The sequence below is a fragment of the Anomalospiza imberbis genome, chromosome 11 (assembly GCF_031753505.1).
Source record: "Anomalospiza imberbis isolate Cuckoo-Finch-1a 21T00152 chromosome 11, ASM3175350v1, whole genome shotgun sequence".
NCBI lineage: Eukaryota > Metazoa > Chordata > Aves > Passeriformes > Viduidae > Anomalospiza > Anomalospiza imberbis.
The window spans coordinates 6083924-6106385 of NC_089691.1; the positions used below are offsets into that span (position 1 = coordinate 6083924).

The 22462-nt window shown below is 49.2% G+C and overlaps 1 protein-coding gene across 3 annotated transcripts in view; it reads right to left on the minus strand.

Annotated features, from left to right (window-relative positions):
- Positions 1–22462, minus strand: part of BSN (bassoon presynaptic cytomatrix protein) — an 89256-nt gene that overhangs the window by 34698 nt on the left and 32096 nt on the right. For all 3 annotated transcript variants that reach the window (XM_068201567.1, XM_068201568.1, XM_068201570.1), the window contains one exon: positions 8785–9591. In XM_068201567.1, the coding sequence (XP_068057668.1) occupies positions 8785–9591 (807 nt within the window). The remainder of the gene's footprint in view (positions 1–8784; positions 9592–22462) is intronic.

Below are 22462 nucleotides of genomic sequence, written 5' to 3' on the forward strand. Positions count from 1 at the left end.
GAAAGGAATCAACATAAGAGCCCGGCCTGAACTAGCAAAACCCATCCCCAACAATCTCATCCCATCATCAGCATTCCCACTGGATTCTTTCCCAGCATGGCCACACACTTCACCATTGGCAGCCCCTCTCCTCAATCTCATTTTGTTCCAGGGACCTTTACAGATCCTCAAGTCTGTAGGATACAACTGCAAAATGCCACTGGGCTCAACAGGAGAAACGATGGTGCTTTGGTAAGTGGATCAAGACCAGCAAACTCAGTCTGAGATGCTCCCATCACAGCTGGAAAATTGAGAATCTCCAACAGCAGCCCAGCCCTAAAGCTGCCTCCTCCTCAGCCCACTCAGAAATCCACTGTTACAAAGCCAATTAAACGCTCGATTAAGTGTCCTAACATGTTCCCAAATAAAGCATTAACATGGCATGTTATTAAAAAAAAAAAACAGAAAGAAGAAAGATCCAGGTTGTATAATGGTCTGTGAGCCCATCAGGATAAGCTGTGGCTGCTCACAGGGGTGGAAACAGGAGATGAACAGCCAAATCCTCTCGACATCTCCCACTAAAAGAGCTGTTTCCTCTGTCTGCCCATCACAGCTTTAGACCAAGACTCTGATTTAGGTGGTCCCACCATTCTCATAATCTGCTGCTGGTACCTGCTCAGGGACCACCAGCCCCCACAGTGCTCCTCAGAACATGCTGCTCCAAAGGTTCCCTCCAATCCAACTTCCCTCACACCTTTTGCCTTTGTAAGAGCAGTGTCTACCACCACCTCCACCAGCAGCTCCTGCTGTGGGCAAGGGAGAGGTCTAGGACACAGGAGCCCACACATTCCACCAAGTAGCCTGGACTCAGAGGTCAGTGCTGCCATGTCTACCAGACCCCAAAGAGCCATCTCATAAAAGCTGACCATCACAAACATGATCCAAGTGTGATCCAAATCCCTCTGATCCAAGCACTTTTTCTCCCAGTGTAGAGAAGGCAATAACCTCACCAGTCCCTGCATTGGGGACTGATTCTGAGCTTCTTCAGACACTCATTGTTCAATGCAAGGCACAGCAGGAGCAGGAATGAGTGTCCAGGCTGTCCCCATTCCCTTGAGAGCTCCATGCCTCCTCTGTACCATTGCCTTCCTCTTCCCCTGCCTTCCTCCATCATCTCCTGCTCTTTGCTGCACCTGGCACAGCGTTAGGAGGGTGACACAGGAACCCCCTCACTTTTCCCCCATGCCAGCTGTGTGCCTGAGTGAGGTGTCCACTGAGGTCTGCACCAGCTCCCTGTGACGGGACTCATCTGGGGAGCTAAGAGGACATCTCTGGGTTGGTGCTGCAGTGGACATCAGCAATACTGCCCAAAGCAGCAGAGAGGCACAAGGCTCCTCAAGGCACAGAGCTCCAGGGCTGCCCCACCAGAATGGCTGCTGGGCCTGACTTGAACAGCAAAGGCAGAAAACCCTGTGCTAGAACCAGGTGACCTGAATTTTGTGAATGAACTGGGTTTTTTTGCTCTCCAGTACATATATATATGAAACCCTTTCTGATATCTATAAAACACTATGGCAGCTTTAGCTTGTCCTGCTTCCTCTCTGTGCTTCCACTTTGCCTATTTTTGCTGCCTTCAACCTTTCATGTGCACAACAGTAACTCTTTTCAAAGCTTCTCAAGGTCAAGAAAGTCCCTAACAGGGTGCATTAGGGCAGTCACTGATCTTCTCTCAGCCTTTCCCAGAGCTGTTCCAAACCGTGAAACCTCAGTCGGGTGATGGAAAGTTACTCAGGCCCTTCCCATGTTGGTGAATTTTAATATTCATGGCACCCAACTGGTGAGAATATCCAAGGCCCTTGTAGTGACAGCCCTGTAGTCTGTGTCCATGTCCCTGCTGCAAGGTCACTGTCCCTGTCTGCTCGAGGATGGCTTGAGCCACTTTTTGAAGGATGAGTTTGTGGAAGTTTCATGGACAGAATATCATCACCCCTGAGAAGCAGATCTGCAATACTGCCAAAATAAGCATTTGCTGGGAAAAACTGTCAAAGCTTAGCTGGGGAGAAGAGCTATCATGAGGACCTACCCATGTTATATGGGCAAAAAGCATTTCCCCAAATTTTTCCTTGTCACTTTCTAGGAAACCATAATCAATACCACAAAGATGAAGTTTCACCACCAATTAAAGCAGAACCCACAGCGAGGTGGTGGCTCCAAGAGCTCTTACAGACTATTGAGAAGTGCACTGCAGTGGAGACTCGGGTATCGCGTCTGTCCTGCTGCCGCCTCACCTCCAGCACCACGGGCTGGCCCAGAAGCAATATTAACCTCCCCAAAGCCAAAGGGCTGCCTGTTGTAAGACCAAATCTTTTGACTGCCTGAGCCACAGCAAAGCACTCAGGCTTTGATCCCGACGTATCTACTCACTTCCCAGCAAGACAGCTCTGGAGACACCTTGGCACTGCTGGCCCTAGCAGCTTGCTAGCCCAGGAGCACAGCAATACAACAGGCAGCAGCTCTAAGTCCTAGGGCACAGCAAATGTGCTCTGGAAAACCAGCCTGGCATCGGGGAAACATCGTTCACTTAAAATATATCTTCATTTAACAGGCAGAAGTCCCCTACTTTGCTCAGCCACTGTCACTCCTCTCAAAATATTGTTCAATTTTATGAACCATTGAAAACAATCTGCAGTGTGGGCAGTGGTTGCCTCAGAAGTATCAATCAGCAGGATCCACATACAGCTGACATTTGTCCCTTAATAATATAATTGCAGATAAAACAAGAAAGGAACCAGGAGCTCTAGCTTTTTTACTGATTAAAGAAAGGAACAGCAGCTCTTAAGATAATTTTAAAGTGGCCAGAAGCTGAGAGCAGGCACAGCAAGGCAAACCCCAGTGTGCAGAGCAGTCCCAGAAGTTCCAAAACCACAACCAGCAGAAGACAAGAGCCAGCAGCAGACACAGGGCTAACATTTAATAGGATTCTGCAGAAAATCCAGCAGTGAGGTCCAGCACAGAAACATGGAATGCTTAAGTGGACCACCCACAGATGCTCCTCATCACCATCAGATGGGACCCCACTCTTAATGCAGACTTGTCTGCAAGGTTACGTACCCCAGCACCACTCCATCCCCGTGTCTGCAGGAGGAGCTGTTGGAGAGCCCAGCAGCAGGAAAGAGCTTAATTACAGCAGGTTCAGAAAACTCCTGAGTCACAGCGAGCTGTTAATTACCAGCCTTTAACAGGATTTGAGGGCTCAGGCCAGCGAAACCGCCTTCCTCTCCTGCAGAGCTCTCAGTTTGACTTAAGTTTATGTGACTGACCCAAATAGTCATACCCTCAGGGCTGGGGTATTGTTCAAAATCATGATTTCTGCACAAAAATCTAGGAGAAACCCAGCAATTGCTGCACCCTGGGCCTTGCATCTCTAGGTACCTCTTTCTCCTGCAGAAAACTCCAGGGTCCAACCCCCTGCCCACCTTTCAAGAGTGGCACTGCGCTCTTCCTCGTGTCCCTGGAAAGAGGACTGGGCCATCCTAGCGCCCGTCTGAGCTCCAGGGACACTGCCAAGCTGTCATTGCAGGACACTCGAGTCAGGGAAAACAGCCTCAAAAGGGTGACTGACAACAGCTGCTCCCTGCTCCATTGGGAGCTGCAGAACATCGGGAGCTGCAGAACTCTGCTGCCCTTTGAGCCTGGTAGGAACAACAGGACAGTAACAGGACCTGGATTCCTATGGGAAAATGAAGCCTGAAAACTTTAAGCCCCTGTCCCTACTTGTCCCTACCCATCCTCCCTGTCACCCTAGGAAGGCAGGCAGCTCTTTGGGAAGCATTTCTGATCATCCCATGAAGGACATAGGGCTCTCTGAGATGGAGAGCTGCTGGATCCCCGACACAGACACCTGTGCTCCAGAGGGCAGGAGGCAGGCCCTTCTTAAGGCACATATATCCTGCTTTTCTGCCTTGGAAGGAGGGGGGAATGGCCCCAGACGCCAGACCGGGGCTGGAATTTCCACCCCAGGACAGTGCTGAGCTGGAGTCTCTCTTAACCTCGCTAATCCTCTTTGCTTGGAGCTAATTACATGCCCAGCGAGAGCAGGGACCCTTGGGAAGGGGCAGGGAGGCCCGGCACATTCGGGAGTTGAACACAGGCTCCTGGCTGCCGGCTGCCAGGGCAGGTGAGGCAGGAGCCGACGCTGCTCCCTGCTCTCTTTTCAGCTCTTCTCTGAAACCTATGTGCCGACACCAAAATAATTTTGGCACAAAACCTTTCCTCGGCTCTCCTTCTCTAACCCATCCTCCGGCTGCCGGCAGCGCCACCCTGTTCTGCACAAAGGCTGATCTCACGGAGCTTTTTCCATCTCCCTGAAGTCCGTTTTCCCAGGCATTCCTCCTTGCAGCTGAGCGCAGGAGCTGCCGCGGCTGCTTCTGCAAGTAGGGCAGGTCAGCCCCATCCTCAGCATCAGCATCTCGAACCTGAGCAGCGCAGCAGCCCACCCAGGGGAGCTGTTCTGCTCAGGGACCAATTTTATGCAGTGGGAGCTCTTGGATCATGATGAAAAGAGAGGTCAGGGGCTTTCCAGACAGTATTTCATACAGGGATCACAAACTCTTTGCAAGAAATCCATCTGAATGGGCTGGTTTGTACCTGGCTGCAGGTACAAGGGGAGCAGCAGAAGGGGAACATGTCCCATGAAGGGCTCAAGCAAATGCTACTCCTGCATCCTGTGATACCACACCCAGGATAATCACAGAATCCCAGATTTTAAGGGACCTTAAAGCTCATCTCATTCCACCCCCCTACCATGAGCAGGGACACCATCCACTGGACCACGTTACTTGAAGCCTCATCCATCCTGGCCTTGAGCACTTCCAGGGATGCAAAGTCCACAGCTTCCCTGGGAAACCTGTTCCTGTGTCTCACCAACATATGATAGGCATATACTATATTATATATGCATATAATGCATGTAATAAGGAGCCCAAGAGCATTAACTGGTGAGATCAGACAGGGCAATGCAGCAGCACCACCTATGACAACATAAGTGTTATAAAAAAATAGTTTGCATGGGGCAATCAAGGGGAAAAAAAGCAGTTTTAGCATCTGGATGGGGTATAGCAAGTACCACAAATCAGTAAGAGGACCCTCCTGAGGGTCAGGTGCCCATTGGAGGTCACAGCCTGGCACCTGGGAATCAGCAGTGTTCTGCAATGAAACCTGTCACTGCTCCTGTTTCAGGAGCAGGTTAATTAGGTAAAGGGGCATCCTGCCATGTTTATTTAGTAACACAACATGCATAGTTCATTTGTTCCTTAATAAAAAAACCCTGGAGTCAATTGGGGTCAACTGGGGTGACTGGGAGAGCATCATGCAAGCACAAGGGCAATCATGCTGCAAACCAGCTCTTGCCAGATCACTTGTTCACTCAGCAGACTCTGCCATAAACAGGAGAGATTTCCTACATCCCCAGTGAAATGATCCAGCACTTGGTCTTTCTGCAACAGAAACCTCTTCCCTTCCTGCATGGCATCGGGTTGAGTCTGTAGGGAATTTGGGAGAGTCTCAAAGTGTCATCTCTGGCTTGAGAACATCTCATAGTACTGCTCCCAGGATGCAGCTCCTGGAGGAGGTGTGAGGAGGTGGGAGGAAGCTCCAGGCACCTGTACTCCTGTATATATACTCTGTATATTTCACATAAACAACTTATTTAAAGCTGGGTAATTATGGTAAAGCTGGATATTATGGCAAACATGCAGAGGAACTGGAAGTCAGGCACGCTTTTGGGATTCCTCTGCCGGTCACCCACAGCTTCCAGAGCCATGAGCCACCATAGTCCACATCCCATTCTCCTGGGATGTACTGCCAAAATGCCACACTTATCCCTAAACTCTTCACATGCCCTAGGCTTCCAGTCCTCACCAGCACCTTCTGATCATGCCCACCAAGACCCAAAGCCAGAGGAAAGCCAGTCTTGCTGGCAGATTGTCTGGAAACTCTGGGCTCAGAGGCACGACCCAGCTTCTCATGTGTGGGATACTCTTGGAGCATCCTTCACCTGCATAAGCATCAGTCTACAGTGGAGCAAGGACAATAAGTGAAGAACAACTTACCCTTTTCTTTGGGTGGCTCAGCACCTATGCAGCTCAGCCAGCGAGTTCACAGAAAACTAGCACTTTTAGTATTTTCTTCTCTTTTGGTAGGTTTGAGTGCACTTGGCTGCACAGAGTGCCGGGGAGGAGGCAGCTCCTTGGATACCTCCCCAGGCAGCTGCAGAGGGTGGGAGGGGACGGCAGGGACACAGAGCCTCCGACTCCATCTTTAGATCAGGAGTGGGATGGGAATGAAAATACCATGGGTATAATAACACATCTTTCCAAGGAAATCAGAAGTTTTAGGGGGTTGCAAATAGGGGCAACAGCCTTTGCTGCTTTCTGGAAGTGACAATACAACTTTATTTGGAGGAAACACATGGTTTTAGCACTATTTTCCTGCAAAACTGCATTCTTTTTCCAAAAACCAGGACACTGTGGGCCATGCCCTCTCCCTCCCTGTGACTGATGCTTTTTGGGGCCAGGGTGAAGCCTTGCCCAGGCTCCAGGGGTGCGTGCAGAGCGTGCTGCCAGTCTTACCACAGTTCGTGCTCCTCTGCACTTACCAGACTTGGGATCAAATCCCTCATTAGTTTTCACACAACTTCTAAGGGCAGCTTATAGCCAAGGTCCTAATTCATCAAGCAATTAATGGATCAAGCCTCACTACTTCAAAGAGTGAGTTCTGGCATTTGCATGAACCTCAGGGCTTGGGACAAGCCCATGTGAGCTGCAGGCAAAAAGAGATCAGACCACAGAACAATTTTCCCAGAAGATCAAGCAAACCTAAAGCCCAACCACATTAACAGACCTTGCAATGCTTTCCTTTCCCCAGAAACTTTTTGTTAAAAACATCCACAGCACAAGTGTTGCATTTCTTCCTCAACTCTTATAAAAATAAATCCCATAAACCAACCCAACCATGCAGAGCTGGACAAAGGTTCAGTGAAAAGGAAACAAAACCCATGACAGCACAACGCCCAGGTAAGACCTTGCTGTGGGTCTTCAGTCTATGTGAAGACATCTATGTAGATGTTGCAGGGATGAGCTGCAGCAAGAAACACTAAGAGGAGCATACATGCCAGGATGGGTTTGCCCAAGGGTGTCTGAAGGCATTTGCCCAAGAGCTCTGGGAACCTCAGCAGAGTCCAGCCTTCAAAATCTGAAATTTAATCCCAGGTGTCAGCTAGTGACCCTGGAGACAAGGGCTGAGGAGAGCTCAACTTTCCCTGGTACATGCAGAGATCACCATGTTACTGGCTACAACCCAACCCCAAATTAATTCTCTAATTAATTAATTAGCAGCCAGGTGCATTAAAGCCTTTTCACCAATCCATGAGCTTTCTGAAGCCTGGGAACACATTGCTGCCCAGGGACATGACAACACAGGGTTTGGCCCTACCCAAAGAACAAACACTTGGACAGCTTTCCTCACTCAAGCCCCCGGGGCAGGGTGCAGGCAGTGGTGGGAGCAACAGCAGGAGCAGAGCACTGGCACTGAAAACAGCACTGTGTACACTGAGATGGCCATTTGGGGGGTTTGCACCTCCACAGACATTCTGGGAAGGCGTCTCCTCCACTGCCAACGTGACCACGAGTGAAGCAGCGGCAGCAGCAGCAGCTTCAGGAAGAACAGAAAATTACTGGGTATAATTGAAACTGCAGGGAGGAGCCAGGGACATAAAATGTAATTATCTGCCATGAAACGGATCCAAGATTAGCAATCCTACTTCTGGTCATTTCAAGTTCTCATTAACTTCTCCATGTGCTGATGTTATCAATTCTGTGTCTTAACTGTCTGTGAGATGCAGCACTTCCAGGAGCAAGCCCTGGGCCTCCACTGGTCAGGGTCTCAAATCACTTGTCCAGGAGGGGGTGAAGGGCCTGGAAGATGTCCTGCTCTAGCTCCCAAGGTGGAAGGGGAAGGAGGATGCTCCAGCTGAACCAGTTGCACCACTCTCCTCTCTAGGCACCAGTGGCTAGAATTAGCTATGGTGCTTCTTTGGTGCTTGGGAAGATGATTTCTGTGGACATCACAATTCAGAGACATTCTCAACTATAACAGGTAAGATTGGGTGGATTTCAGAGTATCTTAGTCTCTGTTCTCCTCTCCTTGCACTCCATCTCAGCAGGCTGCCGAATTCACCATCCAATTCACATCCATACAGCACTGGGCATCCCCACATCCACCCAATGCACAGCCCATTCCATTGTCCTGCACCCAAGCTCCTCTTGCTGAGGCCCTGACACTTTCTTCCCCTGTATCATCTTCCTTGCAGCCTCACCACTAGAGGATGCAGGAGCTGCAGAACATCCCTCATTAGCCCCATCTCCAGTCTGGCCAAGGCCTCCATCCACAGCAACAGGAGGACACTGGTTGGCGACTGGTACTTGCATGACCTCACCCTTGGACACCTTTGGGGAGCAGTGGGCACTGCTGGGGGTGCCCTTAACAACAGCCATGCCTTGTTCTGTTCCTTGCATGAAACCAGCATGAAATCAGTGTACACACATGAAATCCATGTTTTTGCCAAGAGGTGAAGGACCACGGACTCCAGCCCTGCAGCTCGCCCCAGGAGGAAATTGGCTTCGGCAGTTTCTTAAAGGCTTTTTTATAGACCTTTGAAAGCAAGCACCCCATCTTTTCTCCCTCTTAAGCACGGAGAGAGCACGCACCCTTGATTCAGAAGATGCCCACCCCCGCCAGCCCCCTTACCTCCACGAGGTGAGGCGTGGGGTTGAAGCCGCACATGTTGCAGACCTGCTGCCGGCAGGTTGTGCAGGTGTTGTAGTTGGGGGGCTCACTGGAGCCCACGTTGATCTCCGCCTTGCAGAGGGGGCACGAGACCCTTGCTTTCGGCACTTCCTTTGGCTTGACACCCTGCTCCGCTTTGCCCGGCTTCGCCGCCGGTGCGGCACCAGCCCGGCCCTGTGCCCCTGGGGCTTTGGGACCAGCCTCTTTGCTGGCGTCGCTGAAGACAATTTTTGGAGGCACTTTGCCAGGAGACGGCTGGCTCGGAGCAGGGGCCTCTGGCTGGACAGACATGAGTGTGCTGGCCTGGGTCAGGAGGGATGCCCCGAAGCCGAAGAGCTTCCCTGTGAGCCCCTCCTGGGGCTGCTCTGGTGCTCCAGCCCCAGGGGCCGGGGCAGCAGGCTTTGCCCCTGCATCTCCTGGCGTCTTTCTCTGCTCAGAGGGGGAAGGCTTGGCTTGCTGATGCTGTGGGGAGGACCTGGCCTGATGCTGCGGGGAGGACCTGGCCGCCTCCTGAGGTTTTGGCTGTCCTTGGCCGTGCGGTTCCCTCTGCGGCGTTGCGGGCTGAGGTTTGGGTTGCTCTTGTGGCAGGGGGCGGGGGGCTGGTGGGGTCTTATCTGCAGCCAGGGGTTGTGGATGCTTGGCTGGGGACTGGGAGGGGGACGGCGAAGGGGAGTGCAGCTGCTGCTGGCTCTTGGAGCGAGGAGCGGTGGTCATGTCCATCCCCAGCGCCCGCTGCATCTGGCAGTTCAAGCACAGCCATTCCTTCACCTGTGAGACAAGGAGAGGACACGGGCAGTGAGTGATAGGTAGGCACAGCTGTCTGCAGGTAGCCCCAGCACACCATTACCTCTCCCCAAACAGACCCCACATAGCCACAGGAACCAGTCATCAGCCCCTGAAAAACATTTTGGTACCATGTTCTTCACCAGCAGTACCTTGTAGTCAGGGCAAGCAGCCCCCATCTGTCACAGGTACCCATGGCACGGCATGCCGGCATGAATGCCAGCTTTAATTAGCTTTGGTCTGCTTCCAAGGCGTCTGCTGCGAAGTGACTGCTTGCCATGAGGCTCTGCCTCTCCTGGGGAAAGAGGGGCCTTTCCGAGGGCTCATAGCTCCACCAACTCCCAAAGCCCATTTCTTCCCTCCTGCTTGGTGACCAGAGATACCAAAGAGAATAGCCAAGGCCAAATAAGGAAACACCACTGTGCCATGCTCAGCGCTTCCCTGGGGCTAGCAGAGATGGATTTTCTGGAATCAGTGCAGTGGTTGTGATATTCCATCTCAAAATTTGGCTCTGGAGTGCTATAAGGGAGTGCAAAGAGTGCTGCTCCTTCCACAATGCATCTGCACTTCCAGAAAGGGAAGTGCAGGCCGGGGAGCAAAGGGTTAATTTTCACTCTCACCATAATGAACTTTTGCATGCAAATGAAAAATAGAACAGTTCCCTGGCTAAGTTGTGATAAACGAAATTCTTTCCCCAAGAGAGATGTTCCCTGTGACACACTAATGTCTAAATTAAGTTAATTAAAGAGGCTGTAGAGCCTTTCTGTATGAGGAATCACCAGGATGCTCAGCAGCTCCACAAGTATTAATATACAGCACAGTCAGCACGACAGCCAGGTCTGCTTGCAAAAGACTTCTCCAGGACAAGAACTAAGGTGGCAAAAAGGACCAGAACATTCCCAAAAACCAGAGCAGCACCCAGGACAAGCAGATGCAGAGCCTGGCAGGGGCAGCACCCAACAGCTCCTGGGCCTTGTGCTCTCTGCAGGCTGCACATCCCACAGGCCACACGAGGTGTGGATTTTCCTGCCTTTCATTCTGGAAACCATCTCTTCATTCTAGTGTTACGGATCACCTCTAAGGCTCAGCTTAATCCCTACTGCAAAGACATTAATCACCTTGCCCAGCCCCACAGCTCCAGGTCTGCCTGGCTTTTTGGTCCTACAGTTGGAGGCAGGGGCGATTCATAACCTGGCCACAGGGACATTCCCCCTGTACTCTGACCACATAAACAGGCACATTTCAACCTTTTTCTGCTTGCAGGAGCTGCCTGCAGAGATGCAGTTGGGTGTTATTATAGGTCTCATGATGGGGCATGATGGCAAGTTCTCGAGAGGAGAGGCAGATAAGCCCTAAACCCCGTTACAAGTTCCCTCTCCAGAAGGATTCTCATAAAGGCCAGCTTTCAAATAATAAGCTTTTAAAACCAAAGGAAATTCAGATCAGCTAGGAAAGATGGGTTCAAATTCATGGGGGGTGGATGAAACCTCCACCTGCCCACGGCACCCCTTCCCCTCTCCGCCCAGCACATGCCGAGTGCCAAGGCTTGGCATTGCCTCCAGCAAAACTCTCCCCATCACCTTACAAGCCTGGCTGCACAACAGCTCTGTGCTTTTCCCAGACTTCCCTGTACTTGCTGAACTCCCACGCCACTCTCTACACCAGCCTCCGCTCGAGTCCTTCACTTGGAGCCAAGGGAAAACAGCCTCAATTTTCCCCAGCAATTCTGCGCTACATTTTAGTTTCTCCAAGCTGTTCCAAAGGAGCCACATTATATTTAGTTCCTGAAAATAGTACTTCAGTTTTTATAATTTCTTAGGGTCTTGCTGTCTCTCTTCTGACATCCAGAATTTCTTGCGTTATTTTTGCTTTCACACCCCCTGGAATTTTTTCCCACAGTTCTATTTCAAGAGAGTGTCTACCAAAATCCCATCAGCTTTGCCCACCATCCCCATCAGCTCAAATTAAGGGAGAACCAATCCTTTCTATTCAGGTTCTTGTTCCCAGTATGCAAGAAATTCAAATCTTCCCTCTCTGCACTATCTCCTTACCGGCACTTTAAGACCCTTAGTGAGGTGGAAACCGGGGGAAGAGGAGATCCACTCCCTCCCTGTGCCACACACAGTCCCCCACTCTGCCTTTGGCCAAGGCTCCTCCAGGAAAACCCAGGCAGTGGGAGGCACTGTGCCTGGGTCCTGGGGCCACAGGAGCTGCGTATGCCTCATGGACAAGCCCGCCAGGACCTTGCTCAGCTCAGGGCTGAAGAACAATGAGATCATTGTAACTTTCTCATTTTTCACAATGAACCTACCACCCAGGTAGGAAGAAGCCAGGGGGTGTTTTAGATGGGATAGGAGCATCCAATTGCCCTTGGTGACTTGGTGAGGAACTGCTGAGGAACATCTGTCCTGGGGAGCAGGAGAAAGCTGCAGGAAATACAGTGGGGCATGAGCTCCCAGAGCAAGCATTTGAAATGTAAATTGAGTTGGGATTATCACAAATTGCCTGGCCGGCCTCCACTGATGCAACAGATGACACACCGTGTGGGTTACACAGATCAAAGACAACTTAAAGGATGCTGCAGGGAAGATAGCAAAGAGGAAGGGCTGAGTTGTCTTGCCAAAGATCCTCCCCCAAGGAGGAGAAAGGAGAAGGGAAAAGCCTGGATGATAAAGACATAGTAGGAAAAAAATCTTTCTTTTCATACTCTTTTCCCCTTCTTCTCTCTATGTTTTCTGGGCATCTTCCCCTTGCATGATGAATCTGCAAGCTAGAAGAGAAACATTTAGAGGACGGTGATGCAAGTCAATTAAATAATCCCATTCCATATATTTCTGAGTCCTGTTTGCCCAATTCTTCACAAAATCAAAAGTTTCAGGGGTTGGATTAGTAAAGATTTACACCCAGACTCTTCCTAGAAAGGACAGGGGTCCATCACTGTGGGGAGATGGAAGAGATGCTAATGAGACAGATATGATGGACATGCTGTAATCACTGTCCTGGAACATTTGGGAACAAAAAGGATCACACTCGTTATGAGGATGAAGTGTTTCCATCCTATTAGCAATCGAGAAGAACATTCAACAACATCTACCAGCACCAGAAGATATTTAAATTTGGCAGAACTGAATAATTTTGCATCCAAGAGCTCTAAGAGAACTAAGAAAACTGCTGTGTGCTGATGTTCATTTTTAAGAGGAAATTTTAGGAGGCTGGAAGAATCTTCTGCTTGAAGAAGGCAAAGGTATGGCCTGCAGGGGACAGAGAGACAGACATCTGTCCAAGGCAGAAAGACAGTGCAGAGACCTGAAGGACACACAAATACGCCCATCAACATGGGTTTAGGGAAAATAGGTCATGGCAAAGCAAACCTGATTTTATTCCCTGCACATCTGATATTAGTAATGCACAGAAGCAATATCCTTGATGTCCAAAAGGTGTTTTGACCTAGTATTGTACGACATGCTGCCAAAAATAAAAAGCACTACAGAATATGAATAGTGAATATGCTAAATGGATTTCAGACTGGTTACCTGGCTGAGCTGGGGGCAATGAGAATTCACCACGGCCAAGGTATCATCATCTCACTATGGGCAGCACCACTCACACACAGTGGATTTTGGCAAAACCACAGAATCAGAATGGTTTTGGTTGGAAGGGACTTTAAAGATCATCTTGTTCCAGCCACCCTTATCTTAAATTATCGATGAAGATGAGTCTCTACTGCCTAGCAAACCTGTGCTCAATCCATGCAGGAAGCCTGGAGCTGGAAGTAGGACTGAGGAGGTGGCTCAGCCTCCTCTTCCAGCACCAAGGGACTCCTTCCAGAGCCCTCCACGGTTCCAAACCGACATTTTAAGGAGATTAGTAAAACACTGCAGGAGATACAGGCCGGATCTGTAAGAGTGATTCTAGGGATGCAGAAAATGTCTGAAATGAGAGAATTGAAGAGGTTGATCTTTTTAGTTTATCAAAGAGAAGATTAAGAAGTGACTTGATTACGATATAGCAGCACATTCAGTGGAAACAATATCAGGTACTAAAAGGTTGTTAATTAGGCAGAAAAAGGCATAAAAAGAACTAATGACTGGAAGTGGAAGCCAAATATATTAAGCATCACTTTTAACAGCAGATGTTTCTAACCATTAAAGCAAATTATACACACGCTGTTGGGCTCAGCAGAAGATACAGGGAGGTAAAGCTTGCAGGCCTTTCATCTATAGTGTATTTTATGCCTGTTCTGGTCTCACAAGCTCTGATAGCTTGAACCATCCCATCTGTACAGACATTTGGAATGTCTGTATCTGATACCTGACCTGCCCCAGCCTGCATGCAGTTCCCAACACACCTACGACCACCAGCCTTACCCTTCCCACCACAGAGCCCTCCAACACCACAGAACAGTCCTCAAAACCCCCTTCCAAATCTTCTTATTCCCCAATGCATGGGTAGGTCAGCAAGTGGCAGTGCTTGCTGAGTCACAGCTGCCAGATGTGCCTCCCCCCTCAATGCTGTCCTGTGAGCACCAACCATTTGCAAATCCTGTTAGGAATGAAAACTTTCCAATCAGTGGTTTCTTTTTAAAAATTGCAGCAGGAATATCCACAGAACATCCTGGCTCTGCCCAGTGCAGATTTAAACACTGATAAGAACTGTAAACTGAATATACATATACACACACATATAAAATTACAGGCATGGTGGGCTAGATTGTGACCCTCTGCAGAGCAGGTACATAGGGGGACCAAGATCCATCCCTGTGCACTGTGGTTTCCAAATCATCCAGAAAAACATCAAGAAAAGCACACATTTAAAAAGGATCTGAAATGATAGACACAGCTTGAGTCTGTAAGGCTTCTGCAGTTATTCTAACACCACCTAACTTAGGAGACTATGTGAAAATAGCCCATCCCCAGTATTTGTTACCAGGAGATGTGAGGGAGCGCTGGTTATGTGCAGGTTGTTTTGTTCCACTGTGGTAAGACAATACAGCTCTAAAAGTATCTTGGGTATAGAGTTCAGCCTTTGCAGTGGGCAGAAGCTTTAAAATGAGCACTGTAAGCAGAAAAACATTGCAATTGAACATCCAAGATATTTTCACGCCAAAATTTAGGATTATAATTAAGAATAATTCTGTCTTTGCTGAGGGTTGGTTATTTTGGACCATTTGGAGGTCACCCAGGATGTTATCCTACTACAGAAGAATAATAAAACCAAAAAGGAGAGACCATATTTAGATTACCATATTTATGACTTTGGAGATTTGAAATGGAATGGTTCCTCACCAGCTCTACCCATTTAGACCTCAATACAGCCAAAGCCATCAACCTTGCTACCTACACACCCCCGTGTCAGAGGAGGCTGCTGGGCTCAGTCCATCTGACCTGCTTTAAACAATGATTTTAGACTGGCAAGAACAGGTCTCAAGTCATCTTGAGTCCAGCATGATCAATCCCACCCAAAGGTGACCATTTTGGACAGGACAGAGAAAAGGAGCTTTGTTCAGCAGAAGATACAACCCACACTCATCCTTTGGCACAAGACAAGATGTACAACGAGCTGAAAAAACAGAAACCAAGTTCATGGGAATTCAGAACGGAAAAGGAATTTGTGTTTTCTGCGAGTTGCTGAAAATGTGTATTTAGTAATTCTACAAAACTGAAATCCGGGGAAAAAAAACCCCAACCATGTTTGGGAAGAGCACGACAGGGCACCTCTGGCAGCAGCTCTTCAAATTCAAGAGCCTCAAGTGGGCCCCTTCCCCAGATGAAGCCACCCTCCAGCAGATGCACCCCAAGGCCACGGTCACACCTCCCTCTGCCTTTTGCAGGCACCAGTATGAGTATAAAAATAACCCCAGCTGGAACTGGGTAATGAAGGTACTGTGCTAATCAGACTAATAGAGAGGCTCAACAGCAGGATCACTGACTGGATGGAGACAGGTTTCATTCATGGCTGCTGCTGGCTTATCCTGGAGGAACACTGCAACAGCCTGGCCTCTCCCAAGAACTGCCAGTGCCCTGCCTGAGAGTGTCCTTAAGTGTCTTCAGCTCAGCAGCTCTGCCTGCACATGAAATCTCACAAAATCAGCCAGTCAGTGAAATGTCCCTTCCATCCATGCCTCCCGGATCCACTCCTGAGGAGCTCTCTGGGGGGCATGTCTCATGTTTTACGTTGTCACACTGAGCTCTGCCAAAGCCACATACATACTCTGCAATTAAACAATATTCTCATCCAAGGGAAGAGGCAGTGCTAGAAGGCAGCCCTTGGCTAGAGAACAGAGGGAACAGCAAGTTGTGGGGAGCTGGGATACTGCTGGGAAGGCAGGAGGTGGGAATGGCTGCAGGAGAGCAGGGAAAGCTCAGCAAATCCTGGAGGAGCTGCTGATGCACGGAAAAAACTAAAGGTACCACATGGATCAGGTTTCCTACACCATCCCAGACTGGCTGATGGAGTGCATGACAAATATATACCTTTTTCTGAAGTTCTGGGTTAGCTTTATAGCAAAATTAAACTCTCTCTGGAAGTGTTTGAGGCAAAGGTTGGATGGGCCCTGAGCAATCTTATCTAGTAGAAGGTGTCCCTGCCCATGGCAGGGGGTTGGAACAAGGTATCTTGAAGGTCCCTTCCAAACCAAACCATTCCTGTTGCTGAGTTCTCCTACAGCAGCACAGGGACAGTTTGCCATGGAGCTCATGTATGGAGGGCAGGAAAAGCAGCCCTGGTTGTTTGGATCAGTGCACAGCCTACATGCAAATGCAAAGAGGAGCCTGCAAAGCATCCCGTGGAGGCTGTGATGTGGTGTATCAGCCAGAGTCTGAGCTGAGGGGCACAGATAACACCAGGAGATGGAGTCTCCTGAGGTGCCTTGGGAGGACCATGAGCAACCCAGGGTGCAGGAGCTGTTGTGTGCCTGGGGCCCGGCTGCAAGTCAAGACATCACCAGAATTCACGCCTGCATCCAGGTGGAGAGGAGGCGGATGCAAACATGCAGGCAGCGTGGGCTGAAGCTTCCTGGTCCAAATCTAAAGCACAGTTTGAGGAGAATCCAGGGCTCCAGAGAAAATGTGCAATTAGGAGTGTTTCAGCACTTAATTGACAGGGGAATTGGTCACAGAGGTACTGACTTACTTGTCAAAAAGGCCACCTTATGCTCATCTTTATCTTCAAACATCTCAATATAAATAAAATCTAGTCCTTGGCACTCCTGCCCAGAAGGGGAAGCCACCGGAGCCGTCAGTAATCATCCTGCTAATTCTTGCCAGAAAATAATCAACTTGCTCGCTTGCTGGCGAGTGAGAGGAACCAACCCCCAAACTCATCTCCTTCTCTGCAAATAACAGATGGGAAACTGCGTTTGTCCAGAGAATCGAGCTGTGAAATAAGACAGTGCCATTTCATCCTATGAGTCACTTCTCAAACAGTTTCCTTTCTCTGGTTAGCACTCCCTGAACCAACTCCAGGCTACTTGAGCACGTCTCCTCTCCCCAAAGGGCATCAGGAGGTACTGACCCCCACGAGGCTCTGCAGTTTCAAAGAGAACCTCCAGCACCTGCACCTCACTGCTCGGTCCATCTTTCCCTGCACCATGCAACCACGGACACAGGGATGAAGCACACGATCAAAGGAAATAACTGCACGCCCAACAGCTTTGCAACTAACCTCGATCCGCCGTCATAGGCAGGACGGTGCTCCCCGGCAGCATCCCCCATGGCTAGCTCCTCGGGAAGTGAGAGCATCCCCTCCTTCACTGCTTGCCCTTGCTGGCAGAGAGGAGCAGATGGGCAGAGGAAACCTCTCCAGCGCCAGACCCAGCGCTGCTCCTCTGCTCCCCCCGGAGCGCGGGTCCCCCGCCAAACAAGGCGCTGCCTAGCTAAGCAAACCGGCAGTGCCGCCGCCCGAGGCAAAGGGACAAGTCCTTCCAGTTCATTAGGGAAGGTTTCTTGTGCGATTTGCTGCCTCACTAGCTCCTGTTTAGACAGCCTTTGTTCCTCGTCCGCAGGAGCGCATGAAAGATTTGGACGTCTGTAGGTGCTGGGAGGATGCTGTTCCCTGGGCCGGGGCAGGGAGCATGGCAGAGCTCACCCTGGCCTTCGACCTCCCGAGCTCTGCACGCCGAGGTGCTCTAAGTGCAGCCCCAGGTCCCTCTCGCTCCGGAATGCGCGACTTCCACGGGAGCCCTCTCGGCCAAGGAAAGCCTAATGGCTTGCTTTGCCTTTTTCTGCTGCTCCTCCCGTGCCCTGCCGCCAGCCCAAGGACGGACGTCCTGAGTAACAGGAGCCTCCGGTCCTGCTCACTCATTGTCTCCTGCAGAACTAAAATAGCAGCCTGGGGGGGAGCAGAGGAGCTCAAAACTTTCCATTCCGTGGTACCTCCTGCCCAAAGAAGAGGAGGAATACATGAGGCCACGGGGCTCCTCAGGGTGTCATGTGCAGCAGCGATGCAATTCACAGCTATAATGCTATAAAGAGCACAGGCTGCTCCCAGTAAATAGACTTGTAACAGATCAATTTAAAAGCAGCTCAGTTTCCTATTAGTAACACAGAATAAAATCATCCATTTACTGCATGGCTCACATTTATTCAGCTCTGAATGGTCCCTGTTGTAGCCTTGCTCATGAGCTTCCAGCTCCTTTGGGAACCCTCCTGGACAACTACAGCAATGGGAGTAATGGCTGTAGCTCAGGGACTAAACTAAACACTCTTGAATATTTAAAGGTCCTTTCACCTCCAAACTTTGCACTACCTTGGCAGCATCAACATCTGAGTGTAGCACAGCAGTGATGAGGGCAGAGAGAAGCGTGATCCTCTGACCCACGTGTCTAGGATGGAAGGTTTTAAACACTAAAAACAATTCTGGTGTTGGCATAAACAGCCCAAAGTGTTTTCAGAGATGGGGTTGCAGACCTGTTTATGGCCTCACACTTTCTCCAGACTGAAGGAGCCAAGTTAAGTCTAATTTATCCTGGGCTAGTGTGTATTTACGAATGAAGCCACTGGAATGAAAAACTTGTGCGAATGAACACATCATAATGGATCAGTGCATCAAAGCAGAGTGTATCTGCTTTCTTTTTTTCTTGTTGTTGTTATTCTGGATTAAATATGTAACAAATGCTCTTGCAGAATTTAGGGCCTGAAGATAGACAAGCCACTGCACAATCTTTTTACATACCTAAACAGACTTAATTGCTCAATTATTCCAGATAAACACGATAAGTTGCCTGTCATGAATAATTTATAATCCAGCTAGCCTCACAATCTGTGAAACACAAATCTATGGCTGCAGCAAAAGAAATGCAAGCAGATGCCATGATCCCAAGACACGCTGCTGGGCACTAAACGCTGGCTAAAGGAGCAATAGGCTGCCCAGGGCAGGTTTGATCTTCCACAAAACCCTTTGGACAGCCCAGACCTTCGTCTGGGTTGTGTTGCTGAGAGGATGCAATTATTGACAAATAAAATAGGCAGAAAGTATAGGTGTGCACCTTGGAGGAGACAGGCGCAGCACACACTCCCCTCCTGTTCATGGTCTGGACACAGCTGGGTGTCCCATACAGCCCTTCCTGGGAGCTGGCTGTACTGGTTTCCCCAGGAATTGCATCAGATGATGGTGATGAGCTGAAGAGCTGCAGAGAGGCAGCACAGGATGCAGTGCTGGAGGATGGAGGCCCACAGGGCCTGCCACGAGGGACAACACTCAGGTTGCTGAGGAAGACCTAAGGGAAGGAGAGGCTCCATCCAGCCAGAACTTACCATACTTGGATAGGAGAGACCTGAGAAAGCAACCTGGAAGGAGTCCAGAAGGAGGGTTAAGGGTTAATCCTAAACCCATGACAAAGCCATCCGAGGCAGCTCCCTTCCCACGGCAGAGGGGAAACGAACCAGGCAGAGGGGCAGGTATCAGCTCTTGGCTCCAGTGACCCCAGACAAATGCAAGGGGTTTTCCCACAGGGCTCAGGACCCTACCACAAACTTTGAGCCTCTTTATGACTCTCTGAGAAGCAGAGGAGAGGCACTGGGTAGATTTCCTCCAGCCTGGGCACCCCTTCCCAGAAATAGCTTGTCCAGTCACCAGCCACCTATTTTAAATAAATTGGAATAGTTTCTTTTTGTGTTGGAACTCCTATCCCCATCCAAATTCATCTGGACATCCAAATACACCTGGCATAATGACAAAAGTCATCATCTACTAAATAAAGTTTACAAAAGAATCTGCAAACAATTAGAATTTGCACAGATACCTGCAGAACCACATCACTTTTAATTGAGTTTTTATAGCTATTATTTAGCCTTGAAAAAGGGGCTACTTCACTGCCAACCAGTATATAAAAGCAATCACCCTGTCATAAAAAAAAAAGAAGCTAGTTGCAAAGCAAGATTAAAACTGGTCATTCAAATAAAGATTTGATGAGAGTTGGAGTTGTTCAGCCTAGAAAGAGAAGACTCTAGGGAGCCCTTAGAGCCCCTTCTAGTACCTGAAGGGGCTACAAGAGAGCTGGAGAGGGATTTTTTACAAGGACATGGAGTGACAGAAAAACAGGGAACAGCTTCACACTGACAAGAGGACAGGAATAGAGAGGATATTGGGAAGAAATTAATTACTGTGAGGGTGGTGAGGCACTGAAACAGGATGACTGGGGAAGCTGTGAACTTCCCATCCCTGGACATGTTCAAAGGCAGGTTGGATGGAGCTTGGAGTTACCTGGTTTAGTGGAGGGTATCCCTGCCCATAGCAGGAACTGGAATGAGCTTTAGGGTCCCTCCCAACCCAAACCATTCTGGGATTCTAGTCTATGATATTTTGCTTGCTGAGCTGAAGTCATCATTGCCGTGGAGATCTAAACCAATACACCAGAAAGGAGAATAAACTCTTAACGAAAAAGAATCCTGCTACTTGAAAGATTGTCTTTTCTGTCACAACCGAAGCCAAAAGTTGAAGTGACCCCATTTGGGAGCTTTCTGCAGCCTTCCTGAATGGGGGCCCAGAGGATTACCATAGAGTAACCTGCTTAGGACACCTCAGCACAACTGAAAACCCCGGGCAAGCTTACAACAAAAGCCAGTTTAGTTCAGCTCAAATAAAGGGTCAAGTCCTCAACTGCAAGTCTAGAAACTGCTACAAAAGAGAAAAGCATTCCAATAGAAATCACTCAGATAAAACACCAAAAATATTGCAGAAGCAAGTGCTCTTCTAGGGCTTCTTAGCTTTCCTTTGAAAGATCTCCAACAAGCAGCACATAGGTAGTGCCAGCTTCAGTGCTCCATGTCCTTTCAGACAGCAAGAAAACTACACAGGAGCAAACTGCACAGTTCAAGCTGATTTCACCCTGCTTTGATTTGCTGCAATGCCAATCAGAAACCCCTTCTGAAGAGAAACACTAAAACTTGTTGTCATGCCCTGGCTGTAAAGCCAGGTGACTCGTGTAATCACCAGCCATGGACTGACTTGATGACCTACAGGGCACATTTTTTGCAGGTGAGATAGCAGCAGTGATCACAGCTCCCCCCACTTTCTGGGGTTCAGCTGGAGAGATCTTGCCTCTGATTTTCAAGCATCATGCATCAAAATATCCAGCTGAACAGTGGGAGCCATGCTGACTGCAAGCAATCAGCCCCAAACTGCCTCAAACCGGGCAGAGAAGGCATGGATTGGCCGGCAAGGGGGAAGCAGCAGGATCCATGCACCAGGAGGGAAAAACATTCGATATCCAAATAAACACCACCTTCCCATAAGCTTTTATCTGCCCACAGCCTTGTCTGTTGGCGTGGGCTGACTCCTGGCACACTGCAGAGAAAGAAAAGGAGGAGCAGGTCTGAAGCACGGGACGCAGAAGGCGTTGGGATGCAGCACAGCACATGATCCATTGGGATGCTGCTCTTTGGTGCACAGTGACCTACTCCCACAGGGTGAGGGTCTTGCCATGCCAAGATCTTTGCTTCCCAGTAGGATGCAGGCTGAATGGCACTGGACAAGTGCCTGCAGCTGGAAAACATGGAATAAGGCATTGCATGGAGAAGAAGGGTGACCTGGGGTAAGAGCTTGAGCTGGCCAAAATCATTAGGAAGGACACTGAAGCTTTCAGTTTTTACTGTAAGAGTGACATTGCCCAATTTTGGCTCTTGGTTGGAGATCCCTCAGTGCAGTGGAGCTCTTCAGAGCTCTCCAAATGACATGTCATTCAAAACCATCAGATCATGAGACTTTTTTGGGCAGAACTGCATAAACTTTACACCCAGGATCTGCATAAAGTATTATTATTCCAACATCTCCCCCTGGTTCAAAAGGGATTTAGCACCTGGAATTAGTTACGGAAAATATTATTTCAGAAGTTGCTGGATTTTTTTTTCTTCCTAATTCAATAAAGAAGTAACAATTGTCTGCTGAGAGCAAGTAGTGGGATCCCAGAAGCAGCTCAAAGACAGATGGCAGCAGCAGCATGCCTATCTGGGGATAGTTCTTCAAAGCACTCTCCAATTTGAAAGCCACAATCATATCAGCTGGAAAATTAATATGGCAGGTCACAACATAAGGCAGAGTGTGTAAAAAAAAAAAATTCAGGGCATTAGATGGCCTGGCCCAGCATCTCCATACTGACTTGGTACTCCAAGAAAAATAAGGATTCATGTCCCAGTCTGCCAAAGGTCCCTTGAGCAGGTTGCTGAGGAGTAGATGACAGCACCATGCATGGGGTACAAGAGCTCACTTTAACTCGGCCTCACCTTTTGGGATGGATCCCAGAACTGTTGGTCGTGCACTAACATACTGTGCTCCATCAAATACTGAGGGTATTTGCTTTTCTCAAAGCTTGAAAGGTTTTGCAATACATAGAGTATGTGGGCAAAGCAGAGACAGCTGA